This window comes from Tachypleus tridentatus, chromosome 9, assembly GCF_004210375.1.
Source record: "Tachypleus tridentatus isolate NWPU-2018 chromosome 9, ASM421037v1, whole genome shotgun sequence".
NCBI classification, from domain to species: domain Eukaryota; kingdom Metazoa; phylum Arthropoda; class Merostomata; order Xiphosura; family Limulidae; genus Tachypleus; species Tachypleus tridentatus.
The window spans coordinates 52,787,259-52,810,801 of NC_134833.1; the positions used below are offsets into that span (position 1 = coordinate 52,787,259).

Genomic DNA, 23,543 nt, shown 5'->3' on the forward strand with positions numbered 1-23,543 from the left:
TCAAAAACAGTGTAATATCACATCCATTCTTGACTAGTGAGAAAAAAACCTTTTAAAAAATAAAATACATCTTTTTTATTCATTAGCGATTTTACATATATGGCAAAGATTTTATAATAGGTTGTAAGATTACTCGTAGGTTTAATTCTAATTAATGAAATATTACTTAAGCTTACATTTCAAAGATTAACTAAGAAAGATAAAATTATTGAATAAATACGTAGCTTTTAAGACGAGTATGTATATATTCTTGACTTTCGTTATCAGTTAAACCTAGACTAATTAAGTATAATGATTCGTAACAGAAGAGTGAATCATATTCAACTCCTACACAAAACATTGAACTCTACTGTTGCATTCGACGTTCCTTCACTGTTTTGTGCGACACAATAATAGTTTCCTGAATCTGTGCGAGTTGTGGCTCTTAAGTGAAGCACAGGCCCGTCAGTTCTCATCCGTGGTGTCACAATGTGACCATTTTTTGTGGTTATCATTTTATCCTGAGTAGGAAGTCGAACACCTCCGTGAATCCAGAAATACCTGATTACATTCGGATTGGCTACAGCTGACATATTTACGGCTATTGAACTACCTTCTATGATGTCTACGTGTTTCAGTGTCTCAAGGAATTCCGGTTTATCTGAGAGGAAAGATTAACACACAAACTGTTACCAAATCCATTTGATTGATTTATATGCTAATTTCATTGGTAATATCAAATACAAGAACTACATCTATTTCTTTTATAAAGCTAATATAAATTTATGCTATTTTTATAACTATCGAGTTAATTTCTTTCTACTAAACGTATATTTCCAATAGTTATAAATAAACTAATGAGAAATACTAAATTTTTATTCATTTCCCCGTATTTAGTGCCACGAAATAGTAACTCCTCTTTCCTCGGTGGCTGAGTGGTAAGACGGATTTATTATTATATACTCATTTTAATATCAATAACATATGGCAAGTAATATTCTTACAACTATCCTATAAAACTTTTCATTTCGAAAATCGAGCAATTACTAGGCACTAAATGACAAACAGTGTAAACTATTTTAATCCTACTGGCAATTTCAGTCTGAATTATCAAATCTTATAACATTGATAACAATATGAGTCCATATCTTACTAGATGATTAAAGTACGTTGTGGAAACAAAAGTTGAACAAGACTTTTGAAATACAGAGTACGTTTACATTGCATTGAAAGTGTTTTAACTTAAATTGTTAGAACTCTACATAAATTCTGTGACGGATTTGCCATTATATATTTATTTTAATATCGACGTTTGTTTCAGCTAAATATATATTTAGAAATGCGAGTAACTTATATTGTTAAATCTGTATTATGAAATTCCCGCCTATTCACAAAGGTTGTAGAAGATTCTAGAGTGTAAGTATCAACAATGTACTATGTGTTTTTGTAAATAATAGCGATCGCCAGTATTGTTGCCTTAGCTGAAATTTCTGAAAACTCTCCTCTCATGCTCATAAAAGGTAGCCAACGCAACGCGGAGAGACAGTTTACATTGGTAGTTTGCTACATTTTGTATACAATAAATCTCGGAACCTATAATCTACAAACTACAGACATTGGATCAAGAACGTTTATAGATTTCGAACATTACAAATCGTTTAACTCCAGTGGATTACCATCGGACCACAGTATTTTCCCAAGACATAAAATAACTACAGCAGTTAAAAACTCACATGTGATCAATGAAGAGCTAGCTAGCTTACCGTTAAGTGAACTGTACTTATATGAACTCGTAAATAATTCGCTCATTGTGAACCTTCGATAAAATATTCAGTTTCAGACCAGATGCAAGACTCAGTATTGTTTATAAGCTTATAAAACATTTGTATATAAGTTATTATTTGTAATAACTGTAATTATAGATTGTATTATTGTTTGTATATTAAAATATATTTGTGTTAAGAAAGAAAATTGTGTATCAATATTCTTGGCAAATGTGATAAATTTGATGCATATCGAAGTCTTAATTAGCTTACAAATTAAATTTTAACTCAGGTTCAGGCTATTTGAAATTATAATACATAACAGTGTGTAAACGTGAGAAGTTTTGACTCTAAAATTAGGGACGTAATACCTGCAATGTGAACAGCATACAATGCCCAAAATTTAGCTTTGTGGTTAAAATCACACAAGTAAACAAACAACTTAATATGAAATTTTATGTACAAAAATAACTTTTAACCTGAAATCTAATAAAAATGTCCACTGTTGACAGTAGTTAAAATAAAGGACAGTTAATACACTGATTTCGCTGTCAGTTTTAAAGAAATTTACTTTTGAGTCACCTTGTATATTCTAAGAACAAATAATTTCAGGTAGGATTAATTCAGACTTATTCTCAAATCAAGAGACAATAAACAAAAGATAAATATTGACAATTATTTTTTAGTTATTAGTTGATTTAAATTAAATGTAATAGGTTCAAAATACTTCAACCTACCATGGACAAGTTAATTATATGCAATCTTTATAACTCTACCAAGCATCAATTCGTTTTTATATATTATTTTTATTTTTCGTGTATGTAATGCATGTGTGTAATATGAATATGCCACGCATTTTAATCTCCTTATAATATTATATTACTCATTATGAATTGAGTCTTTGTTCTGTATATGTTCAGGTTTCATATAACACGAACTTGAAAAAGCCATTAAGTTTTTTTTTCTGGTTACCTTTTTTATTTATCATTTTGTGCACGTGATACCAGCTTAGTACTAGAGTTTTATAAGGTTATCAACAGCAGTTAGTGTAGTATCTAGATGTTGAGACGTACCTTTTTTATAATAAAGAAGACCACTTATGTAGGCATCGTTAGTCCCTCTAGGTAAATGCAAGGTTTCTTGCAAACTAAGTCATATTCTAAAGCAGGTGGGCATACTGTATTTAGAGTTTAGTGAAGACTGTGTATTTTTATGTATTACTTTGTGTCCAATTTCATTATTTCATTTTACTTCGATTCAGCTGATAAGATAATTGGTACTGCTTCGTAATCGATATCTTGATCTCCTCTTACAATACGGATCTATCCGATGTAGCACTAAAATTAATTCATTTCACGTGCATTACAAACTCAGCTTTAAACAAACATCTCTGAATACGCCTTAGAACATGTATATTGTTGTAAAATCAATAAGAAACGTCAAGCAAGCCTACGCAGTGTTAGCTTGACGTTTCGTTTTCTTTACAACAGTATACATGTTTAAGGGTTAACGTTTGTTTAGAATTTGAGTTTGAAATGTTACGTGAAATGAAATTAATAACCTATATCCTCAAGGTGAAACTGAATTAATTGTAGAACTTATATGGGGTAACATCACACTGATATATTCCTACTAATTATACTAAATCACAGAATATTCTTTGCTCAAATTAAAACTAAAACATAATAAGAAACACTATTCAAAATAACGTGGATGTCGAATTGATTTAAACATAAAATACAAATATTATTAATATAATACATAAAAACATTTGAAAATGTGTATAATTTAATTGTATTAATTTTTATATTTTTATGATAGTGACATAGAATGGATGGGTAGTTAGTTGGAAATTCATACAAAAATTACAATATTAAAACGATGTTACTAAATTTACGTCTGACCTTCTTGTGAATTTACTCATCTGATAATGTAGTTGTTTGTAATTCTTATAATTTATATATTTAATCATAAGCTTATCCGTTTATATATTGATAGGTCTATTTTAGTATATTTTCTTCTATATGTTTGCTTGTCTATCATTTCGTCTTGCTACCAGTAATGTCACTACTTAACAATCACCTTATCTATATCTATATATAGTTACTTATTTATTGGTATTTCTATCCATTGCCTTACATAAGTACATATTTAGTTATTACAGACTGTAGCAACCAAGAAATATTAAAATACTAACATAGAACTGAAACAGTAAAGTCATCTCGAACAGTGCTGTCAGTGACGCCATTTGATGCTAAGCAAGTGAAGACGACTCCATCGTCCCCTGAAGTCACCCTCCACTTGAGTAAGCTAGTGGTGACATACCCTCCATTTGTAGCTCTTACTACTTGCACGTGATCACTTCGAACCTCACGGCCAGACTTTCTCAACGTTATCCGAGCTTCAGGGTTACTGCTATCAGTCGAACACTGCACCAACATCTGATATAGAATATGCCACTGCTCTCATTTCTAAGTTTTCTAACAATATGCAATAGTAATTTCAAAATATTTTCTATTGCCAGAACATGACACTACTTCTAGATTATTAGCTTGCAACAAAATGCAATCATAATTTCGAATTATTTGTTTTGCCCGAACACGCGCACTACTAGATTATTATATTGTAAAAATATGCGGCACCACTTTCAATTTATCTGTTTCTCGACAATATGTAATACTTATTTTACTTGATTGGTTTTGAAATAATGTAATACAATATTAATTATTTTATTAGTTTTACAACTATGAAAGTCAGTTTTTCATAACATGTTCACGATATGTCTTCAGCTGCTTACAGAGCTGTGCTATTTCTATAAATTAATTTTTAAAATTGATTATTCAAATTGTATTATTTATATCTTACTATGTGATTATTATGGCTTCTGTTTACGTAAAAATCAAAGTTTAGAAATAGTATAACCACGGTTTATAAAATTTCCAATGATATACTTCCAACTTCAGTATTTCATTAACTGTAAATCTACTAAAATTTGAACTTTTAAAATGAGAATTTATTTCGTTAGAATAAAAAAGTTGTTATGATTAAATTGAAATAAAATACAGTATGTGTGTGTTTTCTTATACCAAAGCCACAAAGGGCTATCTGCTCAGCCCACCGAGGGGAATCGAACTACTGATTTTAGCGTTGTAAATCCGGAGACATACCGCTGTACTAGCGAGTGGCGAAATAAAATTATTCAAATACTTCCCAGTTTTCTTGGACATTTTAAATTTTGAAATCGAGTAAAGTATTTAAAGACCTACTTTCACATCTTTAAAATGAACATAATTGTTTGAAAAGTTGATAAGTTCGTAAAAATAATTAAACTGTGGAATTTGTGTAATAGATTCATTTGAATAAACTCAAGGGCACAGTAGAAGTATATTGCTAACTGTGCAATGGAGAAAGTGTCAATGTGTGAGAGTATTTTAAGTTCATATTAATTTAAAGCCTTATTCACATGAAATGTTTTCTTTCCTCGTACCATTAGACGTTTCTTTATTGTTGACTTCTTAACTTTTGTTTCAGTTCAAAAAGTTTCAAAAAATCGTGGTGAAAATTCTTTATTATTATAATTTTTAATTTATACTGCCTAAAAATAAAATTTTATTTCTTATTTGTAGATATGCAGAACAAGAACTATATTTACTATAACCACGTAAAAAAATAAATTTGGATTTCTGTACTAATTTAAAAGTAGTATGATTGTTGCTTTAGTATAAGACAAACTATTTGGAGAAATGAGAAATATTAATATTTATGAAAACCTACAATTTGCGTCTGGTGAATCAGCGAAAAGTCTGATATAACACTGAAATCTGAATTTCGTTCCCTGAGATGGGAACTGCACAGATAAGTAAGTCATTATGCGGCTTTGTGCTTAAAATAAAAACAACAAAGCTTACACGTTACTAAAATTTTTTACCAAAAATGGCAAAAAAGAAGTGTATACTCCTTGATACTTGAATAGAAATTGAATTAAAATACAAATCAATTTTTTAAAAATGGAAATGTGTTGAAGATCTTTCAATTCTATGAACTGGAATGTTTAGCGTAGCTTGCAAAATCCTAAGTTTAACATTAATAAGGCAAGTACATAATTTCTGATTTAATGAAGAAAGTTAAAGAAAGTGTTTTTCAGTATATCACGTACTATAAAATTCCGTAATCTATGACATTACCTCATCTCCTGCTCGAGGCTGTGCTGGTTGAATAATGATAGACGCATTTCCTGGAGGAACTAAGAAGAAAAAAAAACATCTGATTGTGGAATACTTTATTTTCAAGCTCTTGATAAATAGAATAGCCACATAATTTATACTACAAGTTAAGTTTCTTTTTTCACAATTTTGTATACATATCTACTGCATGAGACATTTAAGTGAATTCTGCATAACTTATGTTGCTTATAAGCAGCAGTATAACGAGAAGATAACGTATAAATCATAAGGAGTTTGTATTATTATTTTAATAAACATACTTTGGAAAGCAAAACAAAATCGTATGATACTTACAAAAGCTCAAAATATAAGTTTGTAAAGTTATTTCGTCAGTGAATTATAAGCAGAAAAGAAAACTTCCATAGCCACATTGAGAAATTGTTATTTTTGCACAAAATATTACATACTATAAAATGCAACATTTAAAAAATATATATTTCGTATTTGCTGAAAGTATAAACACAACTTGTATAATTATCTTAATTGGAAAGTCCTATAACACTGAGACAAAGACATTTAACCCTAATATATCCTGTTGATATTTTAGATACATCCTTCAAACAATGGTTTTAATTAGGGACTGTATGTTCCTAGTACTAAAATTAATTCTATTAGTTATATAGTTTTAGAGTCCCTTTTAACTCACTATATATTAATCTAAATTAGGTGCAAGAATACAAATATGACGTTTTAACTTATTGTTTCATATTGTACAGCGGATCAGCTGTTTAATTATTATATCACATATTTATTTTATTTTCGTAAAAGATACAATTTACTGTTGGACATGTGACGTAGAGGCATAATACATTTTTTCATTCGCTGTGCACTCTGCTGTGAATTACAGTTTCGTCTATTTGCCAACTCAACTAATACTTCCAGTCTCTATTTCATAAATATTATCTTCAATTTCATTATTGGTAAAAATAACTCAGATTTGTAATCTAATCCTATTACTGTTATCCGATACGTATTTTACATAGAACTTATGTTGGTCCTTTTACTGTTACCCATTCCGTATTTTACATGAAATATTTGTTCATCTAATTACTGTTATCCACTACGTATTTTAAGAACACTTTTTTTGGGCTCCCCAGTGGCTCAGCGGTATGTCTACGGACTTACAACGCTAAAAACCGGGCTTCGATACCCGTGGTGGGCAAAGCACAGATGGCCCATTGTGTAGCTTTGTGCTTAATTCAAAACAACATTTTTTGGTTAAAGAGTGTTGGAAACTGTGAAAAAAAACGTGATCTCTTCCGGTAGTAAATGGTATACAGTCAAGCTGGTAGTTAAGGATTAATTACCAAACATTTTGATATTTTCAATAATAATAGTTGGTATCATTCTGAAATAGCTTAAATACTATCGTATTTTTACACTTTGGACAAATACTTCAGAAATATCTTAGCAATGGCTAATAATGGATAGATGGCTAAGGTACTCAACTCGTAATTTAAGGATCACGAGTTTGAATCCCCGTCACAAAAAACATGCTCGCCCTTTCAGCTGTGGGACGTTATATAGTGACGGTTAGTCCCACTATTCGTTGGTAAAAGAGTAGCTCAAGAGTTGGCGATGGCTGGTATTGACCAGCTGATATTCTTCTGGTTTTACACCGTTAAATTAGGGATGGCTAGTGCAGATAGTCCTCATGTATCTTTGCGTAAAATTTTTGTATGTTGGTTAAGAAGAATAACGTGAACAGATATTTAGTTAAGTTAAAAGAGAATTGTTATTTGTTCTTACATTTTACTGAAATTTTCATCAATGCTACCAGAGGTTGCGAAGTTGCGAGATTAGTAGCTTCACATCGGTAGGTGACGCCGTTATCTTCCCGTCGTGCCTTAATCACCAGTTCGCTTGAAACACCACTTCCTGTCACACGGGAAACCGTACTAATCTAGAAATTTTAAAATCACACACAGTATCTTCAAAACCAATATAACTTATTAACAAAACAGCGTGAAAACATTGTATGCAACGTCAAGCTTGAAAATCCTGAATATTTACTTAAACAAATGATAACGTAATTATTAACTTATCATAAGAACTGAATTATAACTTAATCATTAACTTATCGTAATAACTGAATTCAAAACATATTATTATAAAGTGTCGTAAATGAGAAAAAGTAGCACTTTGGTCCCCAGAAAATCCGCATCGTACAGCTTATAGAATGTTTCTTGTTATATGCCCTCCCGTAGCTCAGCTATAAAATTCAGAATCCGAAACCTGAAGCGGTAGACTCTAAACAGCTAACTGTACAGCTTTGCACATACACAAAGCAAACAAAAAATTATCCTTGTTTCTGTTTCATGTTCTTGTATATGGTAATAGTTACACCATCAAGTAATTTGTAAATAATTACAGCTGCAACTAAGTATACATATATTTCAGTTATCAGCGGGAAGTTGTGATCTTTGGCGCACTCAGGATTTTTCTATCTGTAATTTGTCTGCTAGGATGCTGCTATTAACGATAACTGTAATATAGCGGTCAATCTATAAATTATATAATCCCGGCACGCTTGGCTCAGCGTAATTTGCTTTTCATACTTTTTAGGTTTATCATCAGAAGCCAAGACTTTTAAACTTGTTAATATCAAAGCTGATGTTTCATCAAAGTTCATTCAAGTTTTTGTAATGAAAAATTATTGTGTAGCACGAATTCCATTTGGACTTAAATAACCCAAGCTAAACGTATGTAATCAAATTACAAATCGCTGGCATCTCTCACGAAAAGGAGAAGCACTTCTGAGTTACTTTAATGAGGATGACATATCTTTTAGGTAATTGAAACAACTAAAACACCAAGTGTTATTTAATTGGGGTGTACATTATTATTAGTCTGACTAGGGTAATCAGTAAATGGTTTATTTTCCATTTTGTTGGGTGAATGACACTCAAGATTTACCAACCTGTTTATTTCCTCGATACCATTGCAGGGAAGCAGGAGGATTTCCACCAAGCGAGACACAGACAAAGCTCTGAATAGCTCCTGCCTGCATTGATATATCTTCTTTATTACCTAGTATTGTAGGTTGCCCTGGTGGGTCTGTAACAAACGAAATATTAACTGATTAATTCGTATCTACAAATATAAATTGAATGATAGCATAAGAACAAATGAAGCAACAAGGTCTTACTTATAGTTGTATTTTTCTTAAATAACATTGCATCAATTAATACACTTCAGAAAGAACATATTGTCAGTTAATGTAGAGGGCGTTCAAGTTCAAAATGGTTGGGAATCTTGTCTAATTGAATCAGTTTCTATGAATGAGTTGCATTTGATAAACAATGTTGCAAACAATCTTCTGAGAAAATAAAGACCAGCGTTATGAGAGATTATGTACAAATTCTTAGTCACTGCCAGATAACGTACAGCAGAGCCAACAGTAGAGACATTAAACATTATTTAACTGGTGAAGTGTACAGGCGCCCAATAGTGTCGCTTTTGTATCAAGTAATCTCTACAACAGATCAAGCTAGTAGTGTATTACTTACCACACAATGTATTTACGAGTATCCTACTATTAAAATAGGTTGCCACTCGCATGTTTTTAAAATATTAAATACCTCTGATAGTTTGTTTTGACTAAAAAAAAAAAAAACAACCATCCGCTAGTACGAAATAAAAATGTCTACAATTACACGAAAACAACAGTTAAAACTAAAACAATCATTCAAATAGAAAATGATGAAAGGTGAAGACAAAAATGAGGACCTTTCATTCGAAGGTGGTTAGCACGTGTAAAATGCAGTGAAACAGCTGTACTTTCTCATGACATGACACGTGAAATATGCGCGAAACTAATGACATATCGATTTAGAGAATTCCGTAGGAAGCTTCCTAATCTACTGAAATATCTACGTCTAAATCAACGTAAGTAACCAAGCAACACACGGAATAGTAAAGATCCCAGAAAATTATTTATTTTTATGGTTATTACTTTTGAATGATAATTCTTAGTAGACATACACTACACTCAGGATCGAGGTTCTGTCATCTTAAAGCTAAATTATTTCGATATTACTATGGCCAAGTCTCTAAAGTTCTCATTACTACGTCAGTTTTACTATTGAAAATATTAGACAACTTATGATTATTATCACTAGAACCTTAAAACTCTCATTGTTTATATGATGAGAACTCGAACAAGAGTACAAGGAGTCATTACTGTCATGTCTATAGAATACCCATCGTCAGTAAGAAGAATACTAAGTTTGTTTGTTTTATTACAGGTAAGATTTAATACCTTCTGATCAGTACGGAGTAAATCAAATGTTTCTATTATTTTATCATTATGGTTAGGATTCCAAAACTTTACTTATTATCAAGAACCAGACAAAAGGTATCCGTGTTTTGGTTGAATGTTCAATATTTGAATCCACATTTTGTGCAGAATTGACTCATGACTTTCAGCTGTGCAGGTGTTATAAATCCAAACGTTCGATCAGAGCAAGCTATTTACTTATCAACCTACAATCAGTATAAATAATTAAATATAACTGTTATAAACCATTGTTTCATCAGTTGTGTTCCTTCGCTGTAAATTTTTCTCTAGAGTAAATTTCACTGGAAATATTTGTCGGATTATATGTAGAAAACGTGGATAATTTGTTATCAATAAAAATACCATCTGCTTAGAATTTACATATACACCTGAGTATATTTATATCAAATGATATTCTTATAAAGAATTACCCAGGTTTTCTACACACAATCTGACGGTTACTTTTACAGTAATGAATGTCCATAGTATTCAATATTGTAAAAAGTAACCGTGTAGTCGACAGTTACTGCCAACTGATTGCCTTCTCTTTGGTCAGAAGATTAACTATGGTTAGTGCTAACTATACCTGACTTTAGAAGTCTCTGATCTAGGAGCTTAATCTATGTATTACATAAAACAAGGTTCTTGTTGAAAATACTAATTACCTTTCAGTTTCTTTGTAGTTAAGCACAAAAATACACAAAGGACGAACTGTTCTCTGCCTACCACGGGTATCTAAAACCGTTTTTTAGCATTGTAGGTTTGCAAACATATTTTTGTGCCATCTGAGATGGGTGGGGGTGGGGGAAGTAAATACGTTTCAGAAAATTTTGAATTAATATTTTGCTTACGTCTTAAAGCAATAAAATATAATAATGCAAATGCTTTAATTCATAAGACTAAAGATATTATTTTATATAAAAATGCGAGATTTTAATATAGTTTTAAATAATACAAAGAAATGTTATAGTTAATTCAACTAAATAGTTTGAAAATAAATGTTGCAATACATTCACGGAAATGCTACGACAAATACAAGAATAGGTTATGATAAATCCAGATTGTAATGTTTCTAAACTAACTTTACAATAAATGCCTAGACATTTACAATGCATTACATAGTTTCTTACTGAAAATATTCATAAATACCAAATTACATTGGAACATGTACTTTATGTCGTATCTGTATTTGGGTAATTCGGTGATATCTTAAAAATACGCTCAGTAACGTGTACATATTTCAATTATGAGTAAAATAGTTGAATATTAACAACTCCAACAACTTCAACATTTCATTGAATTCAGAAAAGAAAAAAAAAGTTTAATCCAGCTACGTTATTCTAAAGTTTCTAAAGATGGTTTCCGTTAACCTGGATGGTTGTTGTTATTCAAAAATTATATCAATCACTTAACCAAAAATGCTCTCGATAAGATTTTATTATTGCAAATGTCTCCAACGGTACAAAAGAATTGGCATTATATATGTATTTTAACACAAACAAACGAATATTTTGAAAATGCAAATCTTCTCTCAAAAGTCTTTCAAGTGAGTTTATAAAAGAGCAATTTTAACGACTGATATCCATCTAATTCTGTTTATTAATAAAAATGTTGGTATTTATAAGTCATTTAAAACGGTTATTAACATTTCTAGTGTTTCATACCATATTTAGTTGTCAGAGTATATCAAATAATCCATGACGAGTTGTTAAAAGTCATTCAACAAACATTATTACAACAGTAGTTTAAATCTTCTGGATCATTTTTACACAACATCCGAAATTTAAGACACTAATTATTTTATTTATTTTCGTAATATGTTACAGCAAACGTGAAGGACCAAGCACATGTTATTAAGCAATGTAGAATTTATATGTTTTTTATTAGTTTTGTGATAGATTATTGTTGTCTACCAGTGGTACAATATAAGTCCGCGACTGTCCTAAATTGGTAATTAAAATACGAATAGTTACATAATTGAAATACTGTTTTTTCCTGCTCAGAACCAGTAAATAATTAAATAAAATATAATCGACTAATGGTTAATTAGAATAAATAGTAATAGTATTTCCAATAACACTATGAAATAAATTGTTTACTTTTTCTTGTTACTGGGCAAAAAGTGTTATTTTCCATTTGTTTATGCCTAAAGTAAATGGAAAAGACCTATTTTTCTCTTCAAACTTTGCTTTTGTGACCTTTGAGCGTATAACGAAACCATGAATGGGGTACACTTTATTTGGGGACTGATACATGAATATGATATACATTACAGTCTCAAATCTCGAAAAACTACTCACTTCTAAACATTTTTGTTCATTTTTGTATAGCTTTAGTATAAATACATGTAAATCCTGATTCATATGTTGTTTTATTCAGACCTTATGTAAATGAAAATGTGTAAATTCGCCCGTTTTTACATAGAAAATAGGTTAATTTCTAAATTTCGCTATTCAGGTCACAAAAGCTAAGTTTGAAGGGAATGATGGCCATTTTCTGTACTTTTACAATATAAGAAATTAAGAAATAACACTTACTATCCACGAACAAAATTTGTGTTACATAGTGTAATGATAGAAACTTGTCGAAACATACATATACACTGCTGGCCAAAATCTAAAGGTCAATGAACATAAAGAAAAAATAAGCATTTTGCATTGTTAAACTCAATCACTTATTTGAGTAGAGCTTCGAAAGATGAAAATAAGAAAAGGGAAAAAAACACACTTTTTTTTAGCATTTAAGAGGGAAAATGTGAACACTTTAAAATTAGCTTAAATACCAGCTGGTCAAAAGTTTAAGACCATACTGAAACGAAGCGTTAATCGGTAAACACGTAAGGAAATTTAGTCATTTGTGTTTAAGCATTAGAGTTGTCAACATCTCCCACTGACATCTCTTGTGTTACATTGGGTAAAAACATGGCAAAGGCTAAAACGTTGACCGAGTTTGAACGTGGCAGAATTGTCGAGCTGCGAAAGCGAGGTCTCTTTCAAAGTGAGATTGGGCGTAGTAAGACTGCTGTTGCAAATTTCTTAAAAGACCCTGAGGGATACGGAACGAGAATATCAAGTGGTCGGCCAAAGAAAATTTCGCCGGCGTTGAGCAGAAGGATTTGATGGGTTGTCCGGCAAAACACCAGTCGGTCGTCGAGCCAGATTTAGGCCCTTATGGACGCACATTGCAGCTCAAGAACGATAAGATGGCATCTACGAGAGAAAGGCTTTAAAAACCGTAAACGTCTTCAAAGGCCACGCCTCCTTCCACATCAAGAAACAGCTCGGGTAAACTTTGGTGAAAAGTACCAAACATGAGATGTAGAAAAGTGGACGAAGGTTTTGTTCTGTGATGAGAAAATATTTAACGTGGATGGTCCAGATGGCTTCCAACGTTACTCGCACGATAAGGATATCCCACCGGAGACATTTTCTACACGACACAGTAGAGGAGGTTTCATAATGATCTGGGGTGCTTTTTCCTTCCATGGAACAGTGGAGCTTCAGGGGCGTCAAACAGCAGCTGGCTACATTCGCATGTTGGAGAGAGCATTCTTATTGACTGAAGGCCCTTGCTTGTGTGGAAATGACTGGATCTTTCAACAGGACATCGCTGCAATCCACAATTCCCGCAGGACAAAGGAGTTTTTCATGGCGAATAACGTCATTCTTTTAGACCATCCAGCGTGTTCGCCCAAACTGAACCCCATTGAAAATGTTTGGGAGTGGATGTCAAGGGCAGTCTATAGAAATGGACGTCAATTCGAAACAGTGCATGATCTTCGTGAATCCATCTTCACCACTTGGAATAACATTCCAGCCAGCCTTCTGCAAACGCTTATATCGACCATGCCGAAGCGAATGTTTGAAGTTATTCGCAATGACGGCCTTGCAACTCACTACTGAGACCTGGTGTTGGGCAATTCCTACCCTGTTTAGGATTTCTTTGTGTTATGGTCTTAAACTTTTGACCAGCTAGTATTTCGGGTAATTTCATAGTGTACACATTTCCCCTATTAAATGTTAAAAACGTTTTTTTTTAATTTTTCCTTCTATTATTTTCATCTTTCGAAGCTCTACTCAAATAACTGGTTGAGTCTAACAACACAAAATACATATTTTTTCTTTATGTTCGTTGGCATTAAGATTTTGGCCAGAAGTATATCACATGTATTTTCTCTCAGAAGAAAACGAATATTCTGTGCAATGGAGTAATGAAGGTGTAAAAAATAAAAATAATCATCTTAAAAATTAATATACATTAATAAAAACTAAACATATCATCTACTAAACTGTAGATGTAAAACATGGAAGTGAAACAAATATAGGCATGCAAACCCTATTTCTGAGCGCGGAAATATAAGTTAAATTTCAGCATTTTATGTGTAGATTCATCATATGAAAACGATAAAATAAACAAAGCTTATATCAGTGTAGTATGTTTATATAAGTTGAGATTTATAAGTATTCTTCTCTTTCGGAGACAGTTGTTAATCTGTTTGTAATGAAACAAAGTTAAGGTCAGAAATAATGAATAACCACCTTCGTTCTGGGAAGTTGTGTACAACTGTTCAAATGCTATACACATTATTGATAAGTATTTGGTTCTTAATACATGACAGCATTTAACAAACGGAAATATTATGTCAGGTATTTCATTTATGTGACTCAGTAAAATGAAGCGACACAATATTTTGCGCTTGTACGAAGATCGTCCATAATTCAGGCTTGACGTAAAACATGTTTGAGAGAGACCTAAAACTCTATATAATTTATTTAGTTTTAGAAAAATCAATCCACTGACTCTGAAAAACGATAAGCATTTTAAAACTTAGATATAGTAAATGAGCTTATTAATTCACAGTTATAAATCTTATGGATTAATGAGAGGTGTTCATTTAATACGTTATTATAGAATCATATTCTGAACACATTGTTCTATGTATAATTTTCACAAAAGTTTTATTCATTATTAAAATAAAAAAGTATAAACATATTTTTTTAAAACTTGACATTTAAAATTCTACATATTTTGAACAGTTCACTTCTTTATGTTGAAGGATATGAAACACGGAAAAAGAACGAATAGGCTGATAAATACGTAGATTAATTTTTAAGGGAGTCGTAAAACAACCTATCATTAATTACCTGTATCAGCAGAGTTTCGAAATATATAGGTTAAGTACGGTAGATTAAAACGATTTTGGAATCTCACCACGTAGTTACTGTTCGTGTCACAAGGTCCGGTTACGTATCTTGACAACAGTACAGCTAAGTAGTGACCACTGATAGAAACGTGGTCATAAAACTATCATGTTTAACACACACCACTCTTTGATGTATATTTTCCATACTTTATCTAATTTTACAAGAAAGAAGATTTCCCAACACACATTTCAACAGTCGCCCAGAAACCATTAAAGGCTGCGCCTGACATACTGGCACAGAGTTTAATGATTTGATGATTATTTGTAAGGAATAGTATCAATAAGCGTTTTAATCCCATGATGACTGAGTTAAGTAACAGATGAACGAAATATTGCAAAAACAACCTTTGTTTACACGATTTTGGTCACTTGCCAAATGATTTAAGACGTTTCATTTTGCTTGGGCACTTTATTGATGGTTCCAATGACTCCAGGTTGATATATATTTCTTTTCGAGTGCCATTAAGATAAAAGCTATCCACATTTTGTAATTTCTCAGCCGGCGTTCCTAACTCATCTTTATGATCTGAATGTGTGACTATATTGCGTCGGAAATGGTTTGTTACTTAGTCTTTCCAAAACTAATAAAACTTTAGTAGCACCGCAAACAGCATGAAAACTACATTTTGATACAGTTTGTTCAACCGTGCTATTATAGGGGTTGTAGATGTCACATAACATATTAGTAATATTGACTATTGTAATACGTACTTATGAGAGAGCTCCAACTGTCATGAATTTCGTAGAACTGCAGTTTACTGAATATAAATAGAGAAACAAAATTAAGATATGGCATTTATATGATTAATATATTCCGATTAAAATCGTATATCATTTTAATTATTTTAAAAATTTATTTTTTGTTCTTTAATATTTACTTTGTAGAGATTGAATTTTTTATCACTGCCACCTACATGTTTCTTGACCCTTTGTTTGAGACCAAGTAGCGTTTGTTTTTTCTTTTGTGTTACAAATGACCATAGTGGATTATAATGTTCTAAAAAGAAATTCTATATCTTCAGAGCTCAGTTATTTTTTTTCAGACTCGGCATGGCCAGGTGGGTTAAGGCTTGCGACTCGTAATCTGAGGGTCGCGGGTTCGTATCCCCACCGCATCAAACAGGCTCTCTTTTTTAGCCGTGGTGGCGTTATAATGTGACAGTCAATCTCACTATTCGTTGGTACAAGAGTAGCTCAAGAGGTGATGGTGGGTGGTGATGACTAGTTGCTTTCCCTCTAGTCTTACACTATTAAATTAGGGACGGCTAGCGCAGATAGTTCTTGAGTAGCTTCACGCGAAATTCAAAAACAAAGTTTGTTATTTTATAAAGATGGATACTCTTTTCGTCAGAACTATCAAATCAGGTTTATGTGGGTGTTTACAACTTATCATGTTAGTTGAAAAGATAAACTACAGCTTTCTGATGAAACATGTGACAAGAAGACAAAGAAAAGAAATACAAAATGTAGAAACATGAAATACAACTTGTATAAAGAAATGATGACATATGTAGCTTGGCAACAAACAACACAATTTACGTTTTAAAGATTCGCGTTATAAGATTAGTTAACAAATTCCGAGATTATTTGTGTTGTTTAAATATTGTGAACAGGATAAAATCGAATCCTGTACACGCTTATAGCCAGTGAGATTTCCATATTACCTGTTGCACTCATTTCGGAGAGGTAATAGCGACGTGAGTAAGTTAAGTACTTTAATTTGGAAAGCGTTAGCATTCTAAATATATGATTTTATTTCCATTGTTTTAGATGCTGAGAAAAATCATTTTTATGAGCAAATACATAGTTTTGGGGTAACTAAACAAGTAAACAGATACTTATTCTTTGGGTAACTAAACAATTAAACAGGTACTTAGTTTTGGGGAAACTAACAGTTAAACTGATACTTAGTGTTTACTAAACAAGTAAACATATAAACAAATACATAGTCTAGGGGTAACTAAACAAGTAAACAGACAGCAAAAAGAGGAAGAGAATTTCAGTAAATTTACTTTTCAGTCAGTTTGTACGTTGAAGAAGGAAGACTGTTAGGCCAGAGAATCTTCTGAACAGGATGATAAGTTAAACCCAGTGGAATCAGAAGCCTAAGTGAAAGTGAGTATAAGAGCAGTTTCACGTGAATCACCGTATACTTAGTTTAAGACTACTAAAAGCCATTACATCGTGAGATGTCCTAAATAACTGAGTGGCTAGTTAAAAGTTTGCACTGCTTCAGATTCGGTAAACAGAAAGATTAGATTTCTAAGCTTTACTTAATGTAGGCTATTCATAGAGTAAGTATATAAATAATACCAAAACAATTCCTAATGATTCTGCTTTCATAGTTCATAAAATATGCTTATTATCAGATAAAGATATATGCAGATTATATATGGCATATTTAGAAAAGGAGACTTCTCCTAATGATTCTGCTCTCATAGTTCATACAATATGCTTTATATCAGATGAATATCACTGCAGATTATGTAGGGTACATTTAAATACTGAGACTTCTCTTGGTGACTCTGCTTTCCTAGTTCATACAATATGCTTTATATCTTATAGACATAACTGAAGATAATGTATGACACATTTGAATACTAAAATACTTCCTAGTAATTCTGTTTTCCTAGTTGATATTATATTATTTATATCAGATAAACATAACTGCAGATTATGTATCGCACATTTAAATATGGAGACTTCTCCAAGTTATTCCGAATTCCTAGTTAATACAATGTGCTTTATATGAGATAAACATAACACCAGATTATGTATGGCACCTTTCAATATTAACATTCCTAGTTAATACAATGTGCTTTATATGAGATAAACATAACACCAGATTATGTATGGCACCTTTCAATATTAAAACATTTCCTAGTTATTCTGTTTTCCTTGTTCATACAACATACCTTTTACCAAATAAACCTAACTGCAGATTATATATGACACATTTAAATACTGAGGCTCTTCCTTGCGATTCTGCAATCCGAGTTTATGAAATATGCTTTATATCAAAAAACATTATTGCAGATTCTGTATGGCACATTTAAATACCAAAATATTTCCTGTTAATTCTTTTCTCCTTGTTCATACAATTGACTTTAAATCAGATAAACAGAACTGCAGTTTATGTATGGCAGATTTGAATACTTTGACTCCTCTTAGTGATACTGCTTTACTGGTTCATACAATATGCATTATACAATATAAAATAAGTGCAAATTATCCATGGCACCCTTAAATACTGAGACCCCTCTTAGAGTTTCTGCTTTTCTAGTTTATAGAATATGCTTTATATGAGAAAATCGTAACTGCTTATTAAATATATCACATTTAAACACTAGAATACTTTCTAGTAATTGTGTATTCCTAGTTCATACATATGCTTTACATCAGATAAACATAACTGCAGAATATATACACCACATTTAAGTACTAAAACACTTGCTACTAGTTCTGCTTCCCTATTTCATACAATATGCTTTATATTCATATAAACGTCCCACAGTGCTAGTATATAATCTCAGCAAATAAGAAAGAAAAACTATTTTAGTGGATTATTTAATACTTAGAGCATTCTCTCATTTCGTAGCAGGTTAACATAAAGGAAAATGATATACTTTAAACAGCTATACGTCGACCTTGTTTTCTATTACTCAAAAACAGGCATATTAACATAGTCAAAACACAAACTTTTATTATTATTTTCCACACCTTATTCGTGAAAATTTTGTCAATAATATCGACTTACAAAGTTCAAAGTCAAAGGAGAGTAATTAGTTAAGAAAATAACGTCACTATACTTTCCAAAGCGGTATAAGAATGCCTGAGCAGTTAGCCTGCTATATAATTATTAATGATTGGTATTCCATGTTTAATAATAATATTCTGTTGTTTGTCTAAAACATGTATAAGGACAAAATTACACATGATATTGAATATTTTTATACACTTCAGACCAGTTTGAAAATAATCTGAGGTCCAGTTCTATCGAATCTTATAACTAACTGTGTGTTGGTACACATTGACATACGGTATGTGGAAGCAGTGGTGACCAAATATTGGAAAATGTGAATTGAAAGGCTACTAGTACATTGTCATTTCCATTGCTAAGTAATAAAAATTTCATCTATAAAATGTGTTCGCAACCAGTTACAACTGCTTGTCATAGAACTAGGTAACTAGGTTATGTTATTTATACAACTAACTTAATTTTAAGCATATTTATTAAAATCTATAAAAATGACCTGCATTTATGTTTTTTTCGTATATTCTATATATCTACATTAATTGCCTATGTCTACTCTGTCTGTATATTAACGAAGTTCTTTGCTATTGTTTGTCATTCCTTTACATCTCTGATTAATATATATATAAAACCGTTATGTTTTAATTATTGCTTAATGTCATGTAATACGTCTTACTGTCTTGTGTTATATTCTGCGCTCCCTTAGGATTTAAAGCTCGTTTTATATATACAATAAAGTCTCATTAATTATGTTATTGTTGTTTAAAGAGGGGTGATATCTCATGTGAAACACATTAATTTATTATACAATTTAACCATTAGAAGTTTATTACTCTGAATTTCCTTATTATTGCATTTTCTTTCTCTGTTTGCCACAGATTTAAATTTCTTGTATGTGGAATTTTGTAAATAAAGAAAAACTTAATACACCATTACTCGGTTTTGAGAGTTATTTTAACATTTTATTCTATACTTTATTAGGAACTCGATTAAGAAAAGAACTCAGGAAAGCGTGGCGAAGTCTTTAACCAGAAACTTTAACATGTTATATTATAGAAATATGAAAACATTTGATATATTTAGTTTTTTCTACAACGTAATGTGGAGTATTCGTTTCTCGTTAATCTTATTTTACTATCCTTTGGTGGCTCAGTTTTAAGTACGAGGGCTTATAAAGCCAAAAACTTTATGGACAGAACACAGAGAGCCCATTTTCTAGCTTTAATTTTTAGTAATAAACAGACAAATAGACCTATTTTGTTCGATTACACTATGCAACAAAATTTTTGCTTTTTCTTATTTCTGGGCAGAAAGTGTTATTTTCCAATTGCTTATGCCTAAAGTAAATCGAAAAGACCTCTTTTTCTCTTCAAGCTTTGCTTTCGTAGACCTGGATGCGTATAACGAAAACATGATGGGAGACTATATTTGGGGGCTGATACGTGAAAATGTAAATGTAAATGAAAATGTGCAAATTCGCCCGTTTATTACCCAGAAAATATGTTATTTTCTAAATTTTATTATTCAGGTCACAAAAGAAATGTTTGAAGGGAATAATGGCTATTTTGTGTACTTTTACAACATAAGTAATTAAAAAATAACACATACTATCCAGGAACAAAATTTGTGTATCATAGTGTCATTATAACTAAAATATTTTTTATTCAGCAAGAACCTTCTAAGGGTATTTTTAATTACGCTATTGTGATTTATCAGTTATAAACCTGTTGTACAATATTGAAGTAACGTAGAACAATATGTTTTTAGGTAACTATTTAAACGGAAAACAACTCTCTAATAGAACTCTATTAGAAATTTTCTTTTACAATTTGATTGTTGTGTTAAAGTGTAGTCTTTCAAGTTTTTCGTTTTGTAAATTGAAAGACTGGACTTCCTAAGTACATTGGAAATTGGTTCTTCATCTTTATTTGAACTTCAGATGCTGCAAGACGTCCTTAGAGTAAGCTTGCTTTAGTGGGATTCTTCAACCAACACAGAGTTTGTCTTTCTTAAGGAGATTTAGCTATTTTCTCTTAAATAAAGCTGACAGCGGAAAGTAATTTAAAGATGTAGACCTATCCCTGTAGAATACTTTACGTCAAGTCAACTAAATATACAAACACTGGTGAGAAGAGTAAAAGTGGTTTCTTTTTCTTCACGCACTTGCAAACTGGTGGTTTAGTATTACTTTAGAATTTAAGATATAGTACTTAAAGAGTTTCGAAATTAACCTATTCATATGATAATTTTAGGACAAGTTCCATTAATTAAGTGCTTCTTAATAACTTATTATATTCCTTTTAGCACTTTTGTGATTTTCAAATTAATACTTCAGTGTGCTATAACGAATAAATTATTTAAATTGCTAATGATATAACCTCATGTAATACGAGTTATTAAAGCCTTAAATATGATAACGTTTGGTACGGAATCTTGGGTTTTTCTCTTTCATTTTTTTTCCAGAACTGTAACTTAAATTATTAACTGGTTAACTTCAATATTTAGTGTAAAATAGATTATAATAAAGCTAAATTAACTTGAAGTTGTTAGGTATTCTCAGTGCTGCAATCTTGGTTTGCAGCAACTCTTCAGTCGAAGGTTTCTGTCGTTATATTCCTCTTTCCTTTGATTTTTCTACTTCTAATTACTATTCTCGTTAAGAAAGGCACTAAGTACATGGGTTTGTCGTTCTTTCATTTCCGTATCACGCCAGGAAATAGTAACATCGATTACACAAAACATTCAAGTGAAATCCCTGGATGTAATATAGTGATGACTTCAAAAAGCAGTCACGTTGTCATCACGATTTAGTCCTCTCCTTTTGACGCATAAACCACGTTTAAAGATATGCATTTCGCAGTTTTATACACACAAAAAAGTGAAATTCAATCTTTCATGGTAAAGACAAATAATTTCGTTTGTTTTAATATAATACAAATATTTTTTGTCAAAATTGGTTGTTTATAAGTGTTCCCAATAAAGACAGAATTAGAAACGTTATATGTAAATATGCTGGAGTATTTCCACTGAAGAATGGATTAAGAGAGCCAATGTATACATACTCCTGTAAGTACGCAACAATTTTAGTAGTTTTAACATAAAAATATAATCTAAAAGCAGCACCTCCGTGTTTTTTGATATTTATGAAATTTGATAAAACGCATTATCTGAATAGTTGTGTTATAGAGATGGCCGAGTAGTTGATATTAAAGCAATTTTAATAAGCAAATAATCTAATCACGTGACAATCACAGCTGTTATAAAGTATCAATGGGACGGAACTATCAGATATTGATATTTTTTGATGTTCCATAGATAGGGGGATTTCACTACCTATTGAATTATTTGGAAAAAGCATGTAACCCTTACCATCTCCAAATATGCACACTCTTAGCAGAGTGATCACAGATCACAGATTTAGAATGTCCCAAACGTGGGTATATTTCGTGTTTAAATGGCGTTATAAAACAAAGAGATATTGAGTACCAGGAATTTGCAACAAGTCGTAACACAGTAAATAGTAAATAAATTGAGGCGCTTTATAAAAAGTCATTATCCACAAACGCAAAGGTCAGTGGCAAAAGCTGTAGAATGTTCCCGGCAACAGAACTTACACTATAACAAGAAGAATTTCCGTCTAGTTGTTGTTTGCTGATTTTCTATCAAATCTACTCGAGAGCTACCTGCTCTGGTGATAAACTAGAGGAAAAGCAGCTAATTAACACAACACACCGTCAACTCGTGGGCTACTCTAATCGAAAAGAGTAATTTGACAATATTTTTAATGCAGTCACAGCCACGAAGTGCGTAGTGAGATTTATTTATTTATTTTTAATTATAACGAAACGTGAACCACATAACCTCGGATGTACAGTGCAGTACAATATCCACTGGGCCATCTTTACCCTATCTTCTGGAAAAGCGACTCAAGCAAGTGCACAATATGTTCTTCTAGAGCATATCATATCAACTACCGCATCCTTCATTCAACTGGAGAGGAAAGCGGGTATTCGTGCTATGCTATACGAAGACACATCAATCAAGTCGTCGAGCTATGAATTTTTGAGTGACTGAATTGTTGAAGCAGACGCTGTTAAAACACGACGCTCTCCTACGCTACAACATGTAATATAAAAAACTTACTTGAAGGAATGGTTAGTTTTATCAGATAGAGAATGATCAGCCGTGGTGACCTGTACTGCAGCGACATTGTGAAGCTCAAAAATCATTTTATTATAATACACTCAACCATCTTGGTATACAATTCAAGTATATACGTATTAGCGAGTGAATCTGCATGTACGTACTCGTGCGTTTCTCACAATAAACATATGAAAATAAT

General features: G+C 31.6%; 1 protein-coding gene across 2 annotated transcripts in view; it reads right to left on the minus strand.

Annotated features, from left to right (window-relative positions):
* The window catches only part of LOC143225257 (nephrin-like), a 196,549-nt gene that overhangs the window by 12,564 nt on the left and 160,442 nt on the right, over positions 1-23,543 (minus strand). For both annotated transcript variants that reach the window (XM_076454337.1, XM_076454336.1), the window contains 5 exons: positions 8,886-9,022; positions 7,715-7,868; positions 5,927-5,985; positions 3,940-4,183; positions 332-640 (listed from right to left, as the gene is read on the minus strand). In XM_076454337.1, coding sequence (XP_076310452.1) covers positions 332-640; positions 3,940-4,183; positions 5,927-5,985; positions 7,715-7,868; positions 8,886-9,022 — 903 coding nt within the window. The remainder of the gene's footprint in view (positions 1-331; positions 641-3,939; positions 4,184-5,926; positions 5,986-7,714; positions 7,869-8,885; positions 9,023-23,543) is intronic.